The 16355-nt window shown below is 73.4% G+C and overlaps 1 protein-coding gene and 1 long non-coding RNA gene across 8 annotated transcripts in view; both read left to right on the top strand.

The window, feature by feature from the left end:
• The window catches only part of ARFIP2 (ARF interacting protein 2), a 46409-nt gene extending 31056 nt beyond the window's left edge, over positions 1–15353 (top strand). For 6 of the 7 annotated variants that reach the window (XM_089775864.1, XM_089775865.1, XM_089775862.1 and 3 more), the window contains 4 exons: positions 1836–2057; positions 4002–4159; positions 11070–11244; positions 14223–15353. In XM_089775864.1, coding sequence (XP_089631990.1) covers positions 1836–2057; positions 4002–4159; positions 11070–11244; positions 14223–14378 — 711 coding nt within the window. In that variant the 3' untranslated portion in view covers positions 14379–15353. The remainder of the gene's footprint in view (positions 1–1835; positions 2058–4001; positions 4160–11069; positions 11245–14222) is intronic. The other variant, XM_089775860.1, reaches the window with a different exon arrangement.
• LOC149526165 (uncharacterized) lies at positions 4309–4786 on the top strand. The gene is made up of 2 exons (XR_016348585.1): positions 4309–4410; positions 4474–4786. It is a non-coding gene; the product is annotated as an uncharacterized LOC149526165 (long non-coding RNA).
• Positions 15354–16355: the final 1002 nt, after the last annotated feature.

The raw sequence follows: 16355 nt of genomic DNA, 5'->3' as shown, positions 1-16355 counted from the left end.
AGCAAGGCTCCAGGGACAACGGGCCTCCTAAGTACCAGAGACCCACCTGGGAAGGAATCCAGGTGCCTGGCCAGAGACCATGTGACTATCTCCAGCTTGGAAGAGACCAGGAAGGGAGATAAAGATGCCACAGTGGCCAGGTCTGGGCACAGCTGAGGGCGTCCGCTCAGGGCAAATTGCTCAACTTCGAGGCTCCTTACAGCCCCAGACTGGAGACCTTCCCAAACAGGCCACACACCAGTCCCCCAGAGCGCTCCAGCTGCCTGCCTGAAGCCTCCCGAGCAAAACCCCTCCCACACCCCAGCAATATCCGTGCCCCAGATGGCCCCGGGCCTCATACACAGGTGAGGGGTCCTAGCACCCAATCCCACCTACCCCGAACAAGTTCTGTCCGGTTCCAAGAAACCAGCCACAGATCCCTGGTCAATTTCCCCTCCGGACCTTACCCACAAATCACGCTGGGCCAATCCTTTAGCATCTAACATCTAAAGGTTTATCAGTGAGGGTACGTCTAGACAACAGGGTTTTGTCGACAGAAGTTTTGTTGACAGATACTGTCGACAAAGCTTCTGTCGACAAAGAGCGTCTAGACACATCCAGTTCTGTCGACAACGCAAGCTGCTTTGTCAACATAACAGTGTGGACGCAAAGGACAGTGTAGATGCAGTAGCGCCTTCTGGCGACAAAAGGCGTTATTCCTTGTAAAATGAGGTTTACCAGCGTCGACAACACTGCTGAGTTCTGTCGACGTTATGTCAACAGAACTCAGCGCTAGTGTAGACGCAGGTTTAGTTTTGTCGACAAAACCCTGTAGTCTAGACACCCCCTAAGAGAAAGGAAGCGTGAGAGTGAGGTTGTTAAAGGATCGTACGTTACATGCAGTGAATCTCCCAGTTCTCGAGGCAGGCTCTAGCAGAGATGTTACAGCTGCTGGCTTAGAAGTCCTTGGTGTATATCCTGTATCCAGATGGGCCCACAGTTCTTCCCGGCTCGTGATTCCCTGTGAGGCCGCATCTGGGGTCAGGAGCAGATCTGAGGACCAAGATGGAGTCGGCCACATGACATCTTTATCTCCCCCCCGCCCGGCTTCTTCCAAGCTGGAGACAGTCACATGGTCTCTGGCCAGGCACCTGGATTCCTTCCCAGGTGGGTCTCTGGTACTTAGGAGGCCCCTTGTCCCTGGAGCCTTGCTAATTAGCATGTCCATAGGCTGAGCCCATTGCTCAAGCACATGCAGAGAAACGTCCCGTCTCCACACAGAGTCCATATTCCTAACTCCACACGGACAGGAACCGATCTATGAAGAGCAGACACAGACTCAGAAGAAAGTAGCTTTTGTTTGACACCTCACAGGGCCCCTTTGTACCCACTTTTGGGGCAAACACCCCCCAGGGGTGCAGCAGTCACCTGGCTGCTTCCCTTAAACTCCAGTAACGTGACAGTCCCAAACGAGTGGTGGGAATGGGGGCAGATGGGGCTGTCGCATGGGGCAGCGGGGTGGGGGGCTGTCCCAAGGGGCAGGGGAGGTGGAGGGAGGCTGTCCCAAGGGGCAGCGGGGGGGCTGTCTCAAGGGACGGGGGGCTGTCCCAAGGAGCGACGGGATGGGGGGCTGTCCTGTGGGGCGGCGGGGGGTCTGTCTCAAGGGACGGGGGGGGGTTGTCCCAAGGAGCGACGGGATGGGGGGGCTGTCCCATGAGGCGGCGGGATGGGGGGCTGTCCCAAGAGGCGGGGGGGCAGAGGGGGCTGTCCCGTGGGGCGGGGGGCTGGGGTACAAATACCCTCCTACATGCTCAGTGGGGGCTCGTGCTCGGGGCCGGGGGCTCTCGCCCCCGCAGTGCACCAAGCAGCTGCTGGCCGAGCGCTTTGGCCGGGGCTCCCGCACTGTGGACCTGGAGCTGGAGACGCAGATCGACCTGCTGCGCGACACCAAGCGCAAGTACGAGTGCGTCCTGCAACTGGCCCGGGCCCTTGCCCACCACTTCTACAGCCTGGTGCAGACCCAGCACGCCCTGGGTGACACCTTCTCCGACCTGAGCCAGAAATCCCCCGAGCTGCAGGTATGGGCCCGGCCAGGGCCGCCGGCGTGGTGGGGAGGGGCAGGGGTCCAGGGCCAGATGGTTGTGGGGCGAGGAGGAGGGGACAAGGGCCGGCTGGTTCCGGGGAGGGGGGAAAAGGGGGCGAGGGCCGGTTGGCTCTGGGGAGGGGGACAGGGCGAGGCACTGATGGCTCTGGGGAGGGGGAGAAGGGGGCGAGGGCCGGTTGGCTCTGGGGAGGGGGGGGAAGGGGGCGAGGGCCGGTTGGCTCTGGGGAGCAGTACGGGGGTGCGAGGGCCGGTTGGCTCTGGGGAGGGGGGGGGAGAAGGGGGCGAGGGCCGGTTGGCTCCGGGGAGGGGGAGAAGGGGGCGAGGGCCGGTTGGCTCTGGGGAGGGGGAGAAGGGGGCGAGGGCCGGTTGGCTCCGGGGAGGGGGGAGAAGGGGGCGAGGGCCGGCTGGCTCCGGGGAGGGGGGAGAAGGGGGCGAGGGCCGGTTGGCTCTGGGGAGGGGGAGAAGGGGGCGAGGGCCGGTTGGCTCTGGGGAGGGGGGAGCGGTACGGGGGGGGTGAGGGCCGGTTGGCTCTGGGGAGGGGGAGAAGGGGGCGAGGGCCGGTTGGCTCCGGGGAGGGGGGAGAAGGGGGCGAGGGCCGGTTGGCTCTGGGGAGGGGGAGAAGGGGGCGAGGGCCGGTTGGCTCCGGGGAGGGGGAGAAGGGGGCGAGGGCCGGCTGGCTCCGGGGAGGGGGGCGAAGGGGGCGAGGGCCGGTTGGCTCTGGGGAGGGGGAGAAGGGGGCGAGGGCCGGTTGGCTCTGGGGAGCGGTACGGGGGGCGGGGCCGGTTGGCTCCGGGGAGGGGGGCGAAGGGGGCGAGGGCCGGCTGGCTCCGGGGAGGGGGGCGAAGGGGGCGAGGGCCGGCTGGCTCCGGGGAGGGGAGAGAAGGGGGCGAGGGCCGGCTGGCTCCGGGGAGGGGGGCGAAGGGGGCGAGGGCCGGCTGGCTCCGGGGAGGGGGGAGAAGGGGGCGAGGGCCGGCTGGCTCCGGGGAGGGGGGAGGAAGGGGGCGAGGGCCGGTTGGCTCTGGGGAGGGGGGAGAAGGGGGCGAGGGCCGGTTGGCTCTGGGGAGCGGTACGGGGGGCGAGGGCCGGTTGGCTCTGGGGAGGGGGAGAAGGGGGCGAGGGCCGGTTGGCTCCGGGGAGGGGGAGAAGGGGGCGAGGGCCGGTTGGCTCCGGGGAGGGGGAGAAGGGGGCGAGGGCCGGCTGGCTCCGGGGAGGGGGGCGAAGGGGGCGAGGGCCGGCTGGCTCCGGGGAGGGGGGCGAAGGGGGCGAGGGCCGGCTGGCTCCGGGGAGCGGTACGGGGGGGGGGGCCGGTTGGCTCCGGGAGGGGGGGGGGCGAAGGGGGCGAGGGCCGGCTGGCTCCGGGGAGGGGGAGAAGGGGGCGAGGGCCGGCTGGCTCCGGGGAGGGGGGCGAAGGGGGCGAGGGCCGGCTGGCTCCGGGGAGGGGGGCGAAGGGGGCGAGGGCCGGCTGGCTCCGGGGAGCGGTACGGGGGGGCGAGGGCCGGTTGGCTCCGGGGAGGGGGGCGAAGGGGGCGAGGGCCGGCTGGCTCCGGGGAGGGGGGCGAAGGGGGCGAGGGCCGGCTGGCTCTGGGGAGGGGGGCGAAGGGGGCGAGGGCCGGCTGGCTCCGGGGAGGGGGGCGAAGGGGGCGAGGGCCGGCTGGCTCTGGGGAGGGGGGCGAAGGGGGCGAGGGCCGGCTGGCTCCGGGGAGGGGGGCGAAGGGGGCGAGGGCCGGTTGGCTCTGGGGAGGGGGGCGAAGGGGGCGAGGGCCGGCTGGCTCTGGGGAGGGAGGCGAAGGGGGCCAGGCTGCCTATCGATTAATCGAGTATTGGATGAAACTCGTATCGAGTGCTCGACAAGTTCAGTCTCCACCTCTCCCGGCCCTGGCCCGAGCCGTGGCTGGACCTGCCCCTGCCTGCCCCCCAGGAGGAGTTCGGCTGCAACGCGGAGATGCAGAAGCTGCTGTGTAAGAACGGAGAGACCCTGCTTGGGGCCGTCAACTTCTTCGTCTCCAGCATCAACACGCTGGTGAACAAGACCATGGAGGACACGCTCCTGACGGTCAAGCAGTACGAGGCGGCCAGGTGAGGGGAGCGGGCGGGCACACGGCCAGCGAAGGGCGGGCCACGGGCCTGGGCTGCCGGGCGTCGGGCCCAGCGCGTCCTAGAGAGGGACTGGGGTGGGCCCCGCCGAGAGGGTACGACCCCAGCCTGGGTCCTCCCTGTGCGGCACCGGCCAGAGCTCGTCCGCTGCCCCCGGCCAGCACGGAGCCTCACAAGCAAATCCCTCCAGCGCTCCCCGGGCCCCCCCCAGACCCCCCTCACACAGGGGAGAGGTTATAACCCATCCCCCCACCACTCCCCGGGCCCCACCCAGACCCCACTCACACAGGGGAGAGGTTATAACCCATCCCCCCACCACTCCCCGGGCCCCCCCCAGACCCCCTCACACAGGGGAGAGGTTATAACCCATCCCCCCACCACTCCCCGGGCCCCCCCCAGACCCCACTCACACAGGGGAGAGGTTATAACCCATCCCCCCACCACTCCCCGGGCCCCCCCCAGACCCCCTCACACAGGGGAGAGGTTATAACCCATCCCCCACCTCTCCCCAGACCCCGAGTGCTCCCTGTGCCCCCCAGCCCCCTTTACACAGGGGAGAGCTTATAACCCATCCCCTCACCACTCCCTGGGCCCCACCCAGCCCCCCCCTTACACAGGGGAGAGCTTATAACCCATCCCCCACCTCCCTCACGCACCCCAGTCCTCCCTGTGCCCCCCAGTTCCCCCTCACACAGGGGAGAGGTTATAACCCATCCCCCACCTCCCTCACACACCCCAGTGTTCCCTGTGCCCCCCAGCCCCCCCTTACACAGGGGAGAGGTTATAACCCATCCCCCACCTCCCTTCACACACCCCAGTGCTCCCTCTGCCCCCCAGCCCCCCCTTACACAGGGGAGAGCTTATAACCCATCCTCCCACCACTCCCTGAGCCCCACCCAGCCCCCCCTTACACAGGGGAGAGGTTATAACCCATCCCCCACCTCCCTCACACACCCCAGTGCTCCCTGTGCCCCCCCAGCCCCCCTTACACAGGGGAGAGGTTATAACCCATCCCCCACCTCCCAACAGGTTCTCCCAGTCCCAAAGGATCAGCCTCAGTCCCCAGGACAATTTACACCTTGGATCTCACTCCAAGGAGCTCGCTGGGCCAGCGCTTTAGAAACTAAAATCCAAGGTTTCTGAGTAGAAGGAAGGCCAGGCCGAGAGGGACATGGGTGAGAGACCGTCACCTTACATGCCTCAGTCCCCACCTTCTTGTCTGGGCACCACAATTCCAGACAGATGTGGAGAAATTGGAGGGTCCAGAGAAGAGCAACACAAATTCCTGAAGGTCTAGAGCACGGGAGCTGAGGGCAGGCTGGAAGAACTGGGCTGTTTAGTTGGGAAAGGCGGGTGCCAGGTTTTCAGGTACCTAAAAGGGTGTCGGGGAGGAGGGGAGAATTGTTCCGCTTGGCCTCCGAGGACAGGCCAAGCAGCCAGGGGCTTAGCCTGCAGCAAGGGGGGTTGAGGTTGGACATGAGGGAAAACGTCCCGCCTGTCCGGGGCTGACACACTGGGGTACGGTGCCTGGGGGCTGTGGAATCCCCCTCCCTGGGATCTCCAGGGCAGGTTGCACAGACGCCTGCCAGCGACGGGAGACAAGGCTGGGCCCTGCCGGGGGGCAGGGGACTGGACTCGATGGCTCCTGAGGTGCCTGCCAGTTCTAGGGGCCTGTGACACTCCGATTCTCGGGAGGCTCCCTCATGATACTGTTATAACCTTCTCCTGGGGGCTGGCCCCCCCGACGGGCTGGTCCTGTGCCCCCCACGCAGTCTCTGCCCTTTCTAGCCAGGCGCCCTGTAGCACCAGGGCGGGAATTCCCAGGCAGGGCCGTGGGGTGCTCCTCCGCTGCCCCTTGGGGACACTGGGGGCCGCTGCCCCGCCACACTGAGCAACCGCCCGGCAGAAAACGTAAAACAACCCGAGCCCCTGGCCCGTCCTTCCCGCACAGACGCACGAGCTGCCCCGTCAGAGCCAGCAGTGCACCTGCTCCTGGGCACCTCGCTTGGCCGTCGCGGCACCCGGCCAGGCCAGCCCCCCCCAGTGTGTGCCCCGGGACCCACCTGCTCCCCCGAACCCCCAGGAACGCGGCACCCGGCCGAGCCAGCCCCCCCCAGTGTGTGCCCCGGGACCCACCTGCTCCCCCGAACCCCCAGGAACGCAGCACCTGGCCGGGCCAGCCCCCCCGGTGTGTGCCCCGGGACCCGCCTGCTCCCCCGAACCCCCAGGAACGCGGCACCCGGCCCGGCCAGCCCCCCCCAGTGTGTGCCCCGGGACCCGCCTGCTCCCCCGAACCCCCAGGAACGCGGCACCCGGCCCGGCCAGCCCCCCGCTGGGTGGGACCCGCCTGCCCCCCCGAACCCTCAGGAACGCGGCACCCGGCCGGGCCAGCCCCCCCAGTGTGTGCCCCGGGACCCGCCTGCTCCCCCGAACCCCCAGGAACGCAGCACCCGGCCCGGCCAGCCCCCCGCTGGGTGTGCCCCGGGACCCGCCTGCTCCCCCGAACCCCCAGGAACGTGGCACCCGGCCCGGCCAGCCCCCCTAGTGTGTGCCCCGGGACCCGCCTGCTCCCCCGAACCCCCAGGAACGTGGCACCCGGCCCGGCCAGCCCCCCCTAGTGTGTGCCCCGGGACCCGCCTGCTCCCCCGAACCCCCAGGAACGTGGCACCCGGCCCGGCCAGCCCCCCTAGTGTGTGCCCCGGGACCCGCCTGCTCCCCCGAACCCCCAGGAACGCGGTACCCGGCCCGGCCAGCCCCCCCCCCCCCCAGTGTGTGCCCCGGGACCCGCCTGCTCCCCCGAACCCCCAGGAACGCGGCACCCGGCCCGGCCAGCCCCCCCAGTGTGTGCCCCAGGGCCCGCCTGCTCCCCCGAACCCCCAGGAACGTGGCACCCGGCCCGGCCAGCCCCCCCCAGTGTGTGCCCCGGGACCCGCCTGCTCCCCCGAACCCCCAGGAACGCGGCACCCGGGCAGCCCCCCCCCGAGTGTGTGCCCCAGGGCCCGCCTGCTCCCCCGAACCCCCAGGAACGCGGCACCCGGCCGGGCCAGCCGCCCCCAGTGTGTGCCCCGGGACCCGCCTGCTCCCCCGAACCCCCAGGAATACGGCACCCGGCCAGTCCCCCCCCCAGTGTGTGCCCCGGGACCCGCCTGCTCCCCCGAACCCCCAGGAACGCGGCACCCGGCCCGGCCAGCCCCCCCCAGTGTGTGCCCCAGGGCCCGCCTGCTCCCCCGAACCCCCAGGAACGCGGTACCCGGCCCGGCCAGCCCCCCCCAGTGTGTGCCCCGGGACCCGCCTGCTCCCCCGAACCCCCAGGAACGCGGCACCCGGCCGGGCCAGCCCCCCCCAGTGTGTGCCCTGGGACCCGCCTGCTCCCCCGAACCCCCAGGAACGCGGCACCCGGCCAGGCCAGCCCCCCGCTGGGTGTGCCCCGGGACCCGCCTGCTCCCCCGAACCCTCAGGAACGCAACGCCAGGCCAGCCCCCCTCAGTGTGTGCCCCGGGACCCGCCTGCTCCCCCGAACCCCCAGGAACGCGGCACCCGGCCAGGCCAGCCCCCCGCTGGGTGTGCCCCAGGACCCGCCTGCTCCCCCGAACCCTCAGGAACGCAACGCCAGGCCAGCCCCCCCCAGTGTGTGCCCTGGGACCCGCCTGCTCCCCCGAACCCCCAGGAACGCGGCACCCGGCCCGGCCAGCCCCCCCCAGTGTGTGCCCCGGGACCCGCCTGCTCCCCCGAACCCCCAGGAATGCGGCACCCGGCCCGGCCAGCCCCCCCCAGTGTGTGCCCCGGGGCCCGCCTGCTCCCCCGAACCCCCAGGAACGCGGCACCCGGCCCGGCCAGCCCCCCCCAGTGTGTGCCCCGGGACCCGCCTGCTCCCCCGAACTCCCAGGAACGTGGCACCCGGCCAGGCCCCCCCAGTGTGTGCCCCGGGACCCGCCTGCTCCCCCGAACCCCCAGGAACGCGGCACCCGGCCAGGCCAGCCCCCCCCAGTGTGTGTCCCGGGACCCGCCTGCTCCCCCGAACCCCCAGGAACGCGGCACCCGGCCAGGCCAGCCCCTCCCAGTGTGTGCCCCGGGACCCGCCTGCTCCCCTGAACCCCCAGGAACGCGGCACCCGGCCCGGCCAGCCCCCCCCAGTGTGTGCCCCGGGACCCGCCTGCTCCCCCGAACCCCCAGGAACGCGGCACCCGGCCGGGCCAGCCCCCCCCCAGTGTGTGCCCCGGGACCCGCCTGCTCCCCCGAACCCCCAAGAACGCGGCACCCGGCCCGGCCAGCCCCCCGCTGGGTGTGCCCCGGGACCCGCCTGCTCCCCCGAACCCCCAGGAACGCGGTACCCGGCCCGGCCAGCCCCCCCCAGTGTGTGCCCCGGGACCCGCCTGCTCCCCCGAACCCCCAGGAACGCGGCACCCGGCCCGGCCAGCCCCCCCCAGTGTGTGCCCCGGGACCCGCCTGCTCCCCCGAACCCCCAGGAACGCGGTACCCGGCCCGGCCAGCCCCCCCCAGTGTGTGCCCCGGGACCCGCCTGCTCCCCCGAACTCCCAGGAACGCGGCACCCGGCCAGCCCCCCCCAGTGTGTGCCCCGGGACCCGCCTGCTCCCCCGAACCCCCAGGAACGCGGCACCCGGCCAGGCCAGCCCCCCCCCAGTGTGTGCCCCGGGACCCGCCTGCTCCCCCGAACCCCCAGGAACGCGGCACCCGGCCGGGCCAGCCCCCCCCAGTGTGTGCCCCGGGACCCGCCTGCTCCCCCGAACCCCCAGGAACGCGGCACCCGGCCGGGCCAGCCCCTCCCAGTGTGTGCCCCGGGACCCGCCTGCTCCCCCGAACCCCCAGGAACGCGGCACCCGGCCGGGCCAGCCCCCCCCCAGTGTGTGCCCCGGGACCCGCCTGCTCCCCCGAACCCCCAGGAACGCGGCACCCGGCCGGGCCAGCCCCCCCCCCAGTGTGTGCCCCGGGACCCGCCTGCTCCCCCGAACCCCCAGGAACGCGGCACCCTGCTTGGCCAGCCCCCCGCTGGGTGTGCCCCGGGACCCGCCTGCTCCCCCGAACCCCCAGGAACGCGGCACCCGGCCGGGCCAGCCCCCCCCCCAGTGTGTGCCCCGGGACCCGCCTGCTCCCCCGAACCCCCAGGAACGCGGCACCCGGCCCGGCCAGCCCCCCCCAGTGTGTGCCCCGGGACCCGCCTGCTCCCCCGAACCCACAGGAACGCGGCACCCGGCCTGGCCAGCCCCCCCCAGTGTGTGCCCCGGGACCCGCCTGCTCCCCTGAACCCCCAGGAACGCGGCACCCGGCCCGGCCAGCCCCCCCCAGTGTGTGCCCTGGGACCCGCCTGCTCCCCCGAACCCCCAGGAACGCGGCACCCGGCCTGGCCAGCCCCCCCCAGTGTGTGCCCCGGGACCCGCCTGCTCCCCCGAACCCCCAGGAACGCGGCACCCGGCCAGCCCCCCCCAGTGTGTGCCCTGGGACCCGCCTGCTCCCCCGAACCCCCAGGAACGCGGCACCCGGCCTGGCCAGCCCCCCCCAGTGTGTGCCCCGGGACCCGCCTGCTCCCCCGAACCCCCAGGAACGCGGCACCCGGCCAGCCCCCCCCAGTGTGTGCCCCGGGACCCGCCTGCTCCCCCGAACCCCCAGGAACGCGGCACCCGGCCAGGCCCCCCCCCCCAGTGTGTGCCCCGGGACCCGCCTGCTCCCCCGAACCCCCAGGAACGCGGCACCCGGCCGGGCCAGCCCCCCCCAGTGTGTGCCCCGGGACCCGCCTGCTCCCCCGAACCCCCAGGAACGCGGCACCCTGCTTGGCCAGCCCCCGGCCCCCTCCCACCACAGATGTGCCCAGAGCCTGGTGCCCCTCCCCCGCACGGACCTGCCCGGCGCCTGGTGCCCCTCCCCCACACGGACCTGCCCGGCGCCTGGTGCCCCTCCCCCACACGGACCTGCCCGGCGCCTGGTGCCCCTCCCCCACACGGACCTGCCCGGCGCCTGGTGCCCCTCCCCCACACGGACCTGCCCGGCGCCCCTCCCCCGCATCCTCCATGTCATAACCGCTAGCCCAGAAGTCGCATTCCCAGCTGTGGGGGCAGGTTCTGCCTTTGACCCAATGAAACGTGTCTGTGGATACAACCAGCAGAGCGGGGGCGGGGCGGGGTTGGACTGGGCTGGGCTGGCAGAGGAGGGCGGGGGTGGGGCTGGCAGAGGGGGGGGTGGGGCGGGGCTGGCAGAGCCTGGCACAGGGGGGCGGGGCTGGCAGGGGGGGTGGGGCGGGGCTGGCAGAGCCTGGCACAGGGGGGCGGGGCTGGCAGGGGGGGTGGGGCGGGGCTGGCAGAGCCTGGCACAGGGGGGCGGGGCTGGCAGAGCCTGGCACAGGGGGGCGGGGCTGGCAGAGCCTGGCACAGGGGGGCGGGGCGGGGCTGGCAGAGGGGGGGGCGGGGGTGGGGCTGGCAGAGCCTGGCAGGGGCGAGGGCGGGGCTGGCAGAGGAGGGCGAGGGTGGGGCTGGCAGAGAGCGGGGGGCGGGGCTGGCAGAGCCTGGCAGGGGCGAGGGCGGGGCTGGCAGAGGAGGGCGGGGGTGGGGCTGGCAGAGCCTGGCACAGGGGGGCGGGGCGGGGCTGGCAGAGGGGGGGGGCGGGGGTGGGGCTGGCAGAGCCTGGCAGGGGCGAGGGCGGGGCTGGCAGAGCCTGGCAGGGGCGAGGGCGGGGCTGGCAGAGGAGGGCGGGGGTGGGGCTGGCAGAGCCTGGCAGGGGCGAGGGCGGGGCTGGCAGAGGAGGGCGGGGGTGGGGCTGGCAGAGGGGGGGCGGGGCTGGCAGAGGAGGGCGGGGGTGGGGCTGGCAGAGGGGGGGCGGGGCTGGCAGAGCGGGGCGGGGCTGGGGACCGGCGGGGGCGGGGCTCTGACCGTGCCCCCTGCAGGCTGGAGTACGACGCCTACCGCACGGACCTGGAGGAGCTGAGCCTGGGCCCGCGGGACGCCAGCACCCTGAGCCGCCTGGACGCCGCCCAGAGCCACTTCCAGAGCCACCGGGAGAAGTACGAGCGGCTCCGCGCCGACGTCGCCGTCAAGCTCAAGTTCCTGGAGGAGAACAAGGTGGGGCCCTGGGCTGCGGCTGGGGGTGCAGCAGCCTCTTCCCATGCGGAGGCAGGGCCGGGCTGGCGGGGGGCTGGGTTGCTGGGGGCCTGCGGATGTTGGGGGGCTGGCGGGGGATGTGCCAGGCGGGAGGGGGCTGGGTTGCTGGGGGGTTGGCGGGGGGGCTGGATTGCTGGGAGCTGGCGGGTGTTGGGGGGGGGGGTGGCGGGGGGGCTGGGTTGTTGGGAGCTGGCGGGTGTTGGGGGGCTGGCGGGGGGGCTGGGTTGCTGGGAGTTGGCGGGTGTTGGGGGCTGGCGGGGGGCTGGGTTGTTGGGAGCTGGCGGGTGTTGGGGGCTGGCGGGGGGCTGGGTTGCTGGGAGTTGGCGGGTGTTGGGGGCTGGCTGGGTTGCTGGGAGCTGGCGGGTGTTGGGGGCTGGCGGGGGGGCTGGGTTGCTGGGAGCTGGCGGGTGTTGGGGGCTGGCAGGGGGCTGGGTTGCTGGGAGCTGGCGGGTGTTGGGGGGCTGGCGGGGGATGTGCCAGGCGGGAGGGGGCTGGGTTGCTGGGGGTTGGTGGGGGATGTGCCAGCATGGGAGGGGGGGATGGATTGTTGGGGGTTGGGAGGTTCTGGGGGGCCATTGGGGAACATGCTTGGGTGTCATTCAGGAGCAGACTGGGGGCCTGGTCTGGGGCGCAGGATGGGGGGCACAGGGCCGGGCTGGGGCGCAGGCTGGGGGCACAGGGTCGGGCTGGGGGGCACAGAGCCGGGCTGGGGGGCGCAGGGCCGGGCTGGGGGGCAGGCTGGGGGGCACAGGGCCGGGCTGGGGGGCGCAGGGCCGGGCTGGGGGGCAGGCTGGGTCACAGGGCTGGGCTGGGGGGCACAGGGTCGGGCTGGGGGGCAGGCTGGGGGCGCAGGGCTGGGCTGGGCTGGGGGGCACAGGGTCGGGCTGGGGGCATAGGGCTGGGCTGGTGGGTAGGCTGGGGGGCACAGGGTCGGGCTGGGGGGCAGGCTGGGGGCATAGGGTTGGGCTGGGGGGGCAGAGGGTCGGGCTGGGGGCATAGGGCTGGGCTGGTGGGTAGGCTGGGGGGCACAGGGCCGGGTTGGGGCAGGCTGCGGGGCACAGGGTCGGGCTGGGGGGCAGGCTGGGGGCATAGGGTTGGGCTAGGGGGCAGAGGGTCGGGCTGGGGGGCAGGCTGGGGGCGCAGGGCTGGGCTGGAGGGCAGGCTGGGGGGCACAGGGTCGGGCTGGGAGGCAGGCTGGGGGCACAGGGCTGGGCTGGGGGCGTAGGGCCGGGCTGGGGGGAGCAGGGTCGGGCTGGGGGGCAGGCTGGGGGGCACAGGGCCGGGCTGGGGCGCAGGCTGGGGGGCACAGGGCCGGGCTGGGGCGCAGGCTGGGGGGCACAGGGCCAGGCTGGGGGGCACAGGGCCGGGCTGGGGCGCAGGCTGGGGGCACAGGGCCAGGCTGGGGCGCACAGGGCTGGGGGGCAGGCTGGGGGGCACAGGGCCGGGCTGGGGGGCAGTCTGGGGGGCACAGGGCCGGACTGGGGGCAGGCTGGGGGGCACAGGGTCGGGCTGGGGGGCACAGGGCCGGGCTGGGGGGCAGGCTGGGGGCACAGGGCTGGGCTGCGGGGCACAGGGTCGGGCTGGGCTGGGGGGCAGGCTGGGGGGCACAGGGCCGCGCTGGGGGGCACAGGGTCGGGCTGGGGGGCAGGCTGGGGGCGCAGGGCTGGGCTGGGGGGCACAGGGTCGGGCTGGGCTGGGGGGCAGGCTGGGGGGCACAGGGCCGCGCTGGGGGGCACAGGGTCGGGCTGGGGGGCAGGCTGGGGGCGCAGGGCTGGGCTGGGGGGCGGGCCGGGGGGCACAGGGCCGGGCCGGGGGGCAGGCTGGGGGGCACAGAGCCGGGCTGGGGGGCGCAGGGCCGGGCTGGGGGGCAGGCTGGGGGGCACAGGGCCGGGCTGGGGGGCGCAGGGCCGGGCTGGGGGGCAGGCTGGGGGGCACAGAGCCGGGCTGGGGGGCGCAGGGCCGGGCTGGGGGGCACAGGGTCGGGCTGGGGGGCAGGCTGGGGGCGCAGGGTCGGGCTGGGGGGCAGGCTGGGGGCGCAGGGCCAGGCTGGGGGGCACAGGGTCGGGCTGGGGGGCAGGCTGGGGGCGCAGGGCCGGGCTGGGGGGCAGGCTGGGGGCGCAGGGTCGGGCTGGGGGGCACAGGGTCGGGCTGGGGGGCAGGCTGGGGGCGCAGGGACGGGTTGGGGGGCAGGCTGGGGGGCGCAGGGCCGGGCTGGGGGGCACAGGGTCGGGCTGGGGGGTAGGCTGGGGGCGCAGGGTCGGGCTGGGGGGCACAGGGTCGGGCTGGGGGGCAGGCTGGGGGCGCAGGGCTGGGCTGGGGGCAGGCTGGGTCACAGGGCCGGGCTGGGGGGCACAGGGTCGGGCTGGGGGGCAGGCTGGGGGCGCAGGGCTGGGCTGGGGGGCAGGCTGGGTCACAGGCCGGGCTGGGGGGCGCAGGGCCGGGCTGGGGGGCAGGCTGGGGGCGCAGGGCCGGGCTGGGGGGCAGGCTGGGGGGCGCAGGGCCGGGCTGGGGGGCAGGCTGGGGGCGCAGGGTCGGGCTGGGGGGCACAGGGTCGGGCTGGGGGGCAGGCTGGGGGCGCAGGGCCGGGCTGGGGGGCAGGCTGGGGGGCGCAGGGTCGGGCTGGGGGGCACAGGGCTGGGCTGGGGGGCAGGCTGGGGGCGCAGGGCCGGGCTGGGGGGCAGGCTGGGGGCGCAGGGCCGGGCTGGGGGGCAGGCTGGGGGGCGCAGGGTCGGGCTGGGGGGCACAGGGTCGGGCTGGGGGGCAGGCTGGGGGCGCAGGGCCGGGCTGGGGGGCACAGGGTCGGGCTGGGGGGCAGGCTGGGGGGCGCAGGGCCGGGCTGGGGGGCACAGGGTCGGGCTGGGGGGCAGGCTGGGGGCGCAGGGTCGGGCTGGGGGGCAGGCTGGGGGCGCAGGGCCGGGCTGATCTCTGCCTCCCCGCAGATCAAGGTGATGCACAAGCAGCTGCTGCTGTTCCACGGCGCCGTCTCCGCCTACTTCGCCGGCAACCAGCAGCAGCTGGCCCAGACCCTGCGCCGCTTCCACGTGCAGCTCAAGGCGCCCGGCACGGAGAAGCCCTCGTGGCTGGAGGAGCCGTGAGCGGCCTGAACTCTGGGATGGCGAGGGAGATGGGCCCCCCTGGGTACAGGGGCCCCCGCAGACCGGGCCCCCCTGGGTACAGGGGCCCCCGCAGACCGGGCCCCCCCTGGGTACAGGGGCCCCCGCAGACCGGGCCCCCCTGGGTACAGGGGCCCCGCAGACCGGGCCCCCCTGGGTACAGGGGCCCCCGCAGACCGGGCCCCCCCTGGGTACAGGGGCCCCCGCAGACCGGGCCCCCCTGGGTACAGGGGCCCCGCAGACCGGGCCCCCCTGGGTACAGGGGCCCCGCAGACCGGGCCCCCCTGGGTTCTGTGACTGGGGGGCTGGAGAAGGGTGGGACCCCCACCCCCATCTGCGACCCCCACCCCCATCTGCAGCCTGCCCTGCAGTTCAGTCCCCAGCCAAGGCTGCCCCTAGGGGTACAGCTCCCTGTGCAGCTGTGGGGCAGCCGGGATCACTCATCGTCCCCAGGCCGGGGGGCAGCCTGTCCTGCCCTACACCCAAGCCCCCAGCCCTTTTCAAGGCCTCCAGGGTAGCTGGGAGGGGCCAGTGTCTGCTGTCCTGCTTCCCGCTCCCCAGGGCTGGCCTCTGCCCTCCCCTCCCTGGGTCTCCCGTTCTTGGGGGCAGTGGGGCCTGGCTTGAGGCCCTGGGCCGGGCCAGCCGCTCCCCCCTTGTGTAGTTGGGCTCTGGCATTTCGGGGGAGTCAGCTGCTCTCTCCCCCCTACACTACAGCCCTGGTGCTGCTCTGGGCTCGGCCTCTCCCCCACCATGGGCAGAGACTGGCACATCGCTGCTGGCTGCAGCCTGCCCATTTGCACAGAGCCAGCCGGGCCCCTCGGCCTCCGCGCTGGGAGGGTCAGGCCTGTCCCGCCCTAGCCAGCGACTCAGGGGTGCTGTGGCCCTTCCTCAGCCGCGGCGCCAGGTTCCCCCGAGCTCCCACGGTCTGTAAAACTCCCAATAAACGGTGCGAAGTTGTCCTGAGTGTGGTGGTGGCGGCGCAGGGGCCCTGCTGGGCACAGGCAGCTCTGAGGCTCCGGGGGGCCACGCCGGGGGCTGGGCAGGCGCCCGACAGCCGGGGACTCCGGCAGCCTCCGTCCCTCAGCTCGCAGGGAGGGGACTGCTCTGCCCAGGCGGGGCTCCGGCCTTGGCAGGACTCGGGTCATGGCAGCATGCGCGGGGCTGGTGCCAGTGGGAGGCCTGTTGCTGTGCGGCGGGAGCTGCTGTCCCACCGTCGGGCCCCCCTGTGGCAGCCGCCCACCTTGCCCAGGCAGGCCGAGCCAACCCCCGTCAGGGTGCTGGACCCGCAGCTCGGCAGTCACAGCCTCGCGCTGGCAGCCAGGTTCCACACACGTCCCCTCGCCATTGGGGAATGAAGTGGCTTTCCGCTACCTCCTTGCAGGCGCTAAACAGGCGCGAGCGAGGGGAGAGTGACGGCGACTGTCAGTTGTACAGCGAGAGCCTCCTTCCTTTCCGCTACCTCCTTGCAGGCGCTAAACAGGCGTGAGCGAGGGGAGAGTGACGGCGACTGTCAGTCGTACAGCGAGAGCCTCCTTCCTTTCCGCTACCTCCTTGCAGGCGCTAAACAGGCGCGAGCGAGGGGAGAGTGACGGCGACTGTCAGTTGTACAGCGAGAGCCTCCTTCCTTTCCGCTACCTCCTTGCAGGCGCTAAACAGGCGCGAGTGAGGGGAGAGTGACGGCGACTGTCAGTTGTACAGCGAGAGCCTCCTTCCTTTCCGCTACCTCCTTGCAGGCGCTAAACAGGCGCGAGCGAGGGGAGAGTGACGGCGACTGTCAGTCGTACAGCTAGAGCCTCCTTCCTTTCCGCTACCTCCTTGCAGGCGCTAAACAGGCGCGAGCGAGGGGAGAGTGACGGCGACTGTCAGTCGTACAGCGAGAGCCTCCTTCCTTTCCGCTACCTCCTTGCAGGCGCTAAACAGGCGCGAGCGAGGGGAGAGTGACGGCGACTGTCAGTCGTA

The sequence above is a fragment of the Pelodiscus sinensis genome, chromosome 1 (genome assembly GCF_052426305.1).
Source record: "Pelodiscus sinensis isolate ZL-2025 chromosome 1, ASM5242630v1, whole genome shotgun sequence".
Classification (NCBI taxonomy): domain Eukaryota; kingdom Metazoa; phylum Chordata; order Testudines; family Trionychidae; genus Pelodiscus; species Pelodiscus sinensis.
The sequence above is the reverse complement of the archived record's forward strand: the minus strand, read 5'-3'. Positions and strand labels throughout refer to the sequence as shown.